At 37.7% G+C, this 7922-nt stretch overlaps 1 protein-coding gene across 2 annotated transcripts in view; it reads left to right on the forward strand.

Annotated features, from left to right (window-relative positions):
- The window catches only part of LOC107726296 (disabled homolog 2-interacting protein-like), an 81193-nt gene that overhangs the window by 13578 nt on the left and 59693 nt on the right, over window positions 1-7922 (forward strand). For both annotated transcript variants that reach the window (XM_016535835.1, XM_016535836.1), the window contains exons 2-3: window positions 1189-1301; window positions 5799-5917. In XM_016535835.1, coding sequence (XP_016391321.1) covers window positions 1189-1301; window positions 5799-5917 — 232 coding nt within the window. The remainder of the gene's footprint in view (window positions 1-1188; window positions 1302-5798; window positions 5918-7922) is intronic.

Raw genomic sequence — 7922 nt, forward strand, 5'->3', positions numbered from 1 at the left:
CACCAGTGCAGAGCTTGCTCAGGAATGGCAGTAGGTTGGTGTGAGAGCATCTGCACGCACAGTGAGGCAAAGACTTTTGGAGGATGGCCTGGTCTCAAGAAGGCAGCAAAGAACCCACTTCTCTCCAGGAAAAACATCAGGGACAGACTGATATTCTCCAAAAGGTACAGGGATTGGACTGCTGGGGACTGGGTTAAAGTCATTTTCTCTGATGAATCCCCTTTCTGATTGTTTGGGGCATAAATTTTGGGTCCATGGCCAGGAAACTCCCCAAACCTTAATCCCATTGAGAACTTGTGGTCAATCCTCAAGAGGCGGGTGGACAAACAAAAACCCACAAATTCTGACAAACTCCAAGCATTGATTATGCAAGAATGGGCTGCCATCAGTCAGGATGTGGCCCAGAAGTTGATTGACAGCATGCCAGGGCGAATTGCAGAGGTCTTTAAAAAGAAGGGTCAACACTGCATACTGAGTCTTTGCATAAACGTATTGTAATTGTCAATAAAAGCCTTTGACACTTATGAAATTCTTGTAATTATACTTCAGTATACCATAGTAACATCTGACAAAAAGATCTAAAAACACTAGCAGCAGACTTTGTGAAAGTTAATATTTGTGTCATTCTCAAAACTTTTGGCCACGGCTGTTTATTATTAAGTACTGTAAGTGAACTGCAAAATGAGCTAAAATGGTCTAAAAATAATTAAATGAATAGCGAACAGTCATAGGACTTTCCCTTTGTTTGAACCTATAGTAAAATCTTGAACTTGAAGAATGTTCATGTCCATGTTGTTTCCCAGTCCACACAACATACCAGGTTTAGGAAATTGGGTGAAATGATGCTTGAAAAGAATTCATACTTTAATTGATGACTTTATAAATGAGCTATTAGGACATCTGTGACATACAACTCTTACATTATGACAGTGGAAGATCAGTCACTGAATGGATGTGTTGGCATGGTGATTGTTTATGTGGTATCTGCCTATGTGATTACATTCTGTGAGAGTCTCACAGTCTACATCCACACTATGCTGGGATTTGTGCAAGTGGGTTTATTCTTGGCAGTTGCATTTTACAATTAAATGTCTATAAATGTCTGTATACTCTGTGTGTGTGTGTCTGTGTGTGTGTGGGACAGTCATTTTAATAAATAAATGTCTCCCTGTCCCTCTTGTCTCATAGACTCTCCACCTGAGAAAACAGGGCAGAGACGTAGCATGCCAGGCTCTGCCCCTGACAAACCCCCGGTCACAATGGAGCCCACTGCCGCTGCTGCTACACCCTTCAGGGTCACAGTGAGTATTATATGTGTGTTTGTCATGTGTAAGAGTGTGTGCATCTGATCAAACACAGTCTGGAATCCAGATGCGATGCATACTGTGCCCATATGTATCTAATCTTTATTGCTACTACTACTTCAGATCTTTAGTATTAAAACTCTGCAGTTCTAATAAACGTTAGGTTTCAAGTCATTTTGTCAAATGCTAATTTCCTACTTGAGGCAATAAATGTGAGCTGTGGTGTTATTTTTAGTTAAAAAGCAAAAACCCAGTGCACATTCAACCAACGTCACGTTCAGCCAAATAACCGAACCGCTGAAACGCAAGATCCGGCCCAAAACCACAGGCTTAGACCAAGCCTAATATTCTAAGTATTAAGTTGAGGTCTGGATCAAGGCTATATTTAAAGGCTAGATTATACATCAGGATATTACACAAAATTACAGACAAATGTATCCCAAACAAGCTCCATTTGAAGAGAATGTTTTATTGATGGGCATCAAGGAAGATTTAACAGCATTCAAATGCTCACTGTAATTGGTATGAAGTTGTAATGATATGTTTATGAGCATGAGCTCTATTAGCAAAGGATGAAAAACTTCTCATGATTGAAAGGCAGTCTGTTAGCAATCGTTTCAAATTGAGGCTCACATTATATGCCGGTTGCGGAAGTGAATCAACGGCAGGTGGTATTCAGTAGTTTCACCCTCTGTATAAAATACAGTTCTACAAAGTGTCCATATGGGCTTTTTATGTGTGTTTGCGGCTTATCATTTCCTGAATGCAAATGTAATTACATTTAAATGAGATCTCTGAGGTGACTCAAGGGCCTCTTGACCTCTGAGCTTCTGCAGTTTCAGGCCCAATTACTTGTCTAGCCTAGAGCATAGTTTGCAAATATCTCCTGTGAAATCAAATCATCCATGATCAGAGAACACTGAAGCTTCACCATAGTTCTTCCAAGTGCTGTACATGTTTGAACAGGTTCAAGATGAAGAATGGAAGCCTTAGATGTCATTGTTTTAGATGAATGAATGGAAGATGCCACATACCTTGATTGTTAGGTCAGTACATGGGCATTTAGGGAAGTAATTATATGAATGAATGAATGAATGAATGAATGATGCATTTATATAGCGCTTTATTTGTTGATGCATTTAAATAGCGCTTTATTGTTGCTTATTATAATCCCCCTGCTCCCCCCGCTGGTAGGCAATGGTACTGTACCCTTCGGAATCAGGAGCTCATGTAATTTTTCTCCCCTTACTTTCTCTGAGTGCATTATTTTATCCTCCTTTCTGAACTCTTATTCACTGTGCATGAATAATACCATTAATACAAGGTCTGGTTTTGACCGTGAGGCAAGAGCAGATGTATCGAATGACCTTGAGCATTCTTATATGAGAGAAATAGTGATATATTTACTGTACATGTCAAGAAAGAAGGAAGAATAGATTTGTTTTGTGAATGCTTTCAAATGTTTCTACGGTAGTATAAAACCCACTCTGTGAACTAATCGGTGCCGTGTGTGTGTGCTAAAGATGGAGTATGGGAAAAGCAGAAGAACACAGAAAGTTTACTGGTATTTTTTTTCTTTGGATCGATTAGTTACTCAGTAGCCTCAGGTTTGTTGTGTGTTAAACTGTACCTGACCCTTTTATTGGAGTTTCAGTGGATGCCTGACATACTTTATACAGTTGACAAGTGACAAGGCATTGGGAAATGTATTTAAAGTGGTATTATTTAGCTAGATATAATCATATGAATACGCTATTATAATAAAAAATGGCTTCAGGCAAATGTATTTCAGGTCATTTTCCATCGATTTGCTCCTGGCTGCTATTTGATATAGGCTTTAATTAATTTCTACCACTTGCACCTAACCCAGGCTTTCCCATCTGCTTTCAATTTGTGAAAAGGTAAAATGTGTCTCGTAATTTGTTTAGCCAAAGCATCCTTGTGGTTTAATGTAGAACTAAGGATGATGATGGAATCCTGCAAAAATGTGTGCCCGAGGGGCCACATGTGACCTTGATCCGGCCTTGGATATTGACTGTCAACATCTATGACCTGTTTGACAGACCTGCTCGATAGTTGCTTATTAACACAGTTTGACATTGCATACCATGACTGAATTATTTACTAGGGCTACAACGAACACTGTTTTGATAACTGATTCGATTATTTTTCATTTAATCAGATTTTTTACATCTGTGTGCGTATGATATTGTGTGCAATAGTTTAAAATAAAATGGTTAAGGCCCATTTACGCCAAAAAAGATAACTATAATGATAAATGTATTGGCATCCACACCAAGGACGATAATGTTCTGTTTATTATAAGAGTGTGTTGCAGTTATTTCATCTGCTGCTTTAAACACTCAAGCTCATTCAGACTCAAGTCACGTGGATTCTGATAGGCTGTCAATGTTTTTATCATTCATTAGCTGTAAAAAAAACGTTTTGAAAGTGATTACACTGATATTGTTGCTCTGTGTCGTTAATGTTATAGTTGTGTTGCGGACTGTAATATTCACATAGAATTAGAACAATTATTTAAACTTTACAGTTATAGTTATTGTCCTTGGTACGAATGGGTCTTTGCAATAATCGAACATGAGAGCAGTTTTTATAAATGCTGGTAAGAGGTAGAATCAATGCAGGCCCGTTTCTAGGCATAGACAAACTAGGCGCTCGCCGAGGGGGCACCAGTGAGCACACATACTGGCACTACGTACATTTTAGCAGAGTTGATGGATGCCATCATTTTAGAAGCGAGGGGGACAGAAATGTCAAATGCAGTAATTGTTTTTTTTTTTGTTTTTTTTGTCTAATGGCAATTTTATGATTTGTTTATATACTACACTTTTTTTCACTACACTTTTTTTTCATTTTTATTGCAGAAAATATATTATTCAGATACTTCATTTATTACCGGGCAATGACTTGAAAAACACACACAAACTATATATTGTCGCAATCGTGCATGTATTGTCTTTACGTATTTTGTTCAGCTCAGCTACAGTGATAGCTGGATGTCTTTGTCCATATTAGGGATTTCCTGGCACGTCATGAGATATTACGTCTATGAGTCTGTTTTGGACTTTCTGCGTGAGAGCGGCCTCCAGTTTTGGGTATGAATGAAACACACACTGCAGGAGAGTGTTTAACACTGGCCGGTGTGCCCTTCTGTGCCTCCGCTGCACAGTTGAGCCGTTGTGATTTAAAGTGCTGAGTAACGTAATTTTTCCCACCGTGTCCGATATTAAAATCAGTGAACACACTTTGCAAAAGGCGTGGGCAGTCGATATGGCTTTGAGACATGAAATTTAATTCTTCCATCCAGCTGTTGTTAAATTTACACATATATTTTGTTTTGTTTTTCACCAGAGCACCACCTGAGTCTTCTCTCATTTCTACCAGTGATGCTTATGTGACACTAAAGACTGGAGTAATGGCTGCTGAAAATTTAGCTTTGCCATCACAGGAATAAATTACATTTGAACATATTAACATAGTAAACCGGTAGAGTAACTCTCAACTAAAAATCGTTGTTTGGCGCTGTTCTTCAGAGATCCACCAAATGCTGAAAATCAATTACTTTAGGAAATATCTGTCAAACCGATCATCAATACTCTCGACTCTATTCAGAGCACTTGACATGACAACCTGGCAACATGAAATTATAAACTCATGACCTTCTTTGAAGCAAGCTTTGAAGCTTACTGCTTCAATATTTTTGCAATTCATGTTATGATTGGACAGGGGAGCTTGTTTATTATTCAGATGTCTTCTTGTCATTGTCTCTCTCAGTCTTCTTCTGATTTGATTTTGTTTTCTTTCGATGCTAGCAAACGGTAGGCTGCAATACTCTGACTGATTGCTCTGTGATTAAGAGATGTCTGTGTGAATAGTAATCAGTAGGGTGCTTTAATTATGTAGAATATGCAGATGTGTTAATTGGTAGGGGGGAACGGCCTGCTTTCTGTTTGTTTACTAACAGTTTTTGTCAGAAACTTCTCATGTCTCCTGACTCGCCTCTCTTTTCCTCCAGAAACTCTTTCCACACCTTTTCTTATTCTTTCTCCGTTGCATTTCTCACACTCACTTTCTCACATTCTCGTTTTTTAAATTTCTTCTATAGCAGTGTTACAGTGAGGATGAGCGGATCGTATTTTGTCCTTGACTCTCATTCTTGTCTTTCGGTACGTCACGCTCTCGCTTTCATTTTTTCTTTTTCACTCTTTCTCACTTTATGCCTCCTTTTCCTTTCCATGCCCTTGATGCCAACCTGCTGTCTCCATGGTAACTGGTGCCTAAAGGAAGTTGAGTCTTGAGCCGCAAAAATGTGACAGGTGCTTTCACAGAAAAAGGGTGTATAATGTGGGATAATTAACGAGAGAGTGAATGTATGAAATGGTGGTGAAAGATCAATATGAAATACTTTTTTTTCTTCTTCTCTGCCTGTGACTATTATAATGTCTCTCTTATTCTCTGTCATTTCCTCATTAGGGGTTTTTGAGTCGCAGGTTAAAGGGCTCAATAAAGCGGACTAAGAGTCAGCCTAAACTGGACAGGAACAGCAGTTTCAGACACATCCTGCCAGGCTTCAGACCAGCGGACAACGACAGGTAAACAACAATTTCCCATCTTATTCCAGTGTTTATTAAAGCTGAAGTGTTTAATTTCTACACCTCTAATGTCATCTAGAAGAACCCATTCAGACAAACATTTGCTCTATAGAGTCTATAGAGGATTTGTGTGTTTGGATAGTTTTAAACCAGTGCTTCTCAGTGACAATGTATTAAAATAATGCAATAAAATAATAATAAATAATAACATTTAAATAATTATGTTCCATAATTACAGGAATTTTACAAGCTGAATATATTTCAGAATTTTTCACAATTTTTATGACCAATGAGTTTACATGATGTTTGCTGTTTTATCTTAAGAATGTTATTCTTAATATTATTCATAAATTACTGCCAATTTCTGCCAAATAAAATATTTTAGAGCCTGAGATAACTAGAAAAAAATATTTTCAATTTAATTTAAAATTAAAGTTGTTGAAAGATCAAATTAAAATAAGTATTTTTTATTTTATTTTTTTTATTTTAACTTGTTTTGTCTTATTTATAATAATTTTAAGCCTTTTTGCGTCCCACTTGGAAATGAGTTGAGGCCATCTAATGGGTCCCGGCCCCGTGGTTGAGAACCATTGTTTTAAACTAGTTAAAATTATCTTTAAAAAATGGCATTAAAATGTCAACTTTAATCTTTTAGTCACTGTCTTGACTGGAGATCAGTTGTTACAGTCATGGCAATATGTGTTACTGGAGACAATAAAAAGGCAGTTGGTTCTGACCTATTTTAAAACTTTACTGGTTGTAAATAGAGATGTACTGTATAAGCGGCTGAATGTGGCAGTTGAGTCTTAGTATGGATGTTTTTGCATGTGTTTGCATTCTGTGTGCTAATTCCTATGGCATAACACCATATGTAAATGTGAGATTTTGCATTTCCTCATGTCCGTGCTGCATAAAATGCTGCACAGTGAACAATGACGTGTAAAGAGAGTGTGTGGTCTGAAAGTTTGTGTGTCTGTTTAGCAGACTGGTTATTGAGGTCACTTTTGACATGCCTCTCTTGTCAGTGAAAACCGGCAGCTTTGCAGTCCAATCTGTCATCTGCCTCTTTCTCGGAGATGCTCCTTCATGCACCTTCTCTTTCCCTTATCCTATAAATATCCCTCACTTTAAACAGACTGCAGCTGTGCTCTGCTCTTGAGTTTTTGCTCATTTCTATGCAAATTTGTGGTTCGGAAAGTTTCGCTGTACTTTATTTTACCGTAAATTTGATACACTTTACTGTTATGCTCACAATTTGCAGAACAATAACATTTTGGTAGTGGTACTAGAAATAGACTGCCGTGACACATTTCAGGTCTAGCTGTTTATTCCTATTTTCTTTTCTAGTTTAAATCTTTAAAGTGGACATTAATTGAAGTATTGTGAAATGGGAGTCTGCTGTAAGACTAAATGTAAATCATATAGAGAAGTCCGGCTTCCAGGCAGGCACTGTCTAATAAACAATTAATAGTTGTTGTTTTTTTCTTTTTTCCCCCAGTGCAAACAGCAGTCATGATAGACTGCCAGTGAAGCACACTTTCATAGCAGGACCCAAAATGAAATGTTTGGAGCCTCTTGTCTAGTAAACAGTTATCTTTGCTCCTATTAAACATGTATATTTGGTGCTTTTAAATCCTATGAATTCCACAGTAGTCTACAGACAGTTTCATGTGGCATTACAGTCATTCTGTATGATATCATTTACACTCTTATTTGATAAAATATCAGAATCAGAATCAGAATCAGAATGAGCTTTATTGCCAGGTATGTTTACACATACGAGGAATTTGTTTTCATCACCCGGGTGCATATCTATCATTTATTAATGTATTGATAAATTACATCGTTGGGGGTCCAGGAGTCCATTCATTTTCAACATTTTCAAAGCAGTCATTAGGGCTGTCGCGATAACCGCAATATCGCAATACCGCGCTATTGACGAGCAAACCGCAGAGGAATGCAAGAACCGCAGCAACCGCGATTTTTCCGTGTTTTTTTTTTTTGT

This window comes from Sinocyclocheilus rhinocerous, unplaced genomic scaffold (genome assembly GCF_001515625.1).
Source record: "Sinocyclocheilus rhinocerous isolate Xijiao unplaced genomic scaffold, SAMN03320098_v1.1 scaffold486, whole genome shotgun sequence".
Lineage (NCBI taxonomy): Eukaryota > Metazoa > Chordata > Actinopteri > Cypriniformes > Cyprinidae > Sinocyclocheilus > Sinocyclocheilus rhinocerous.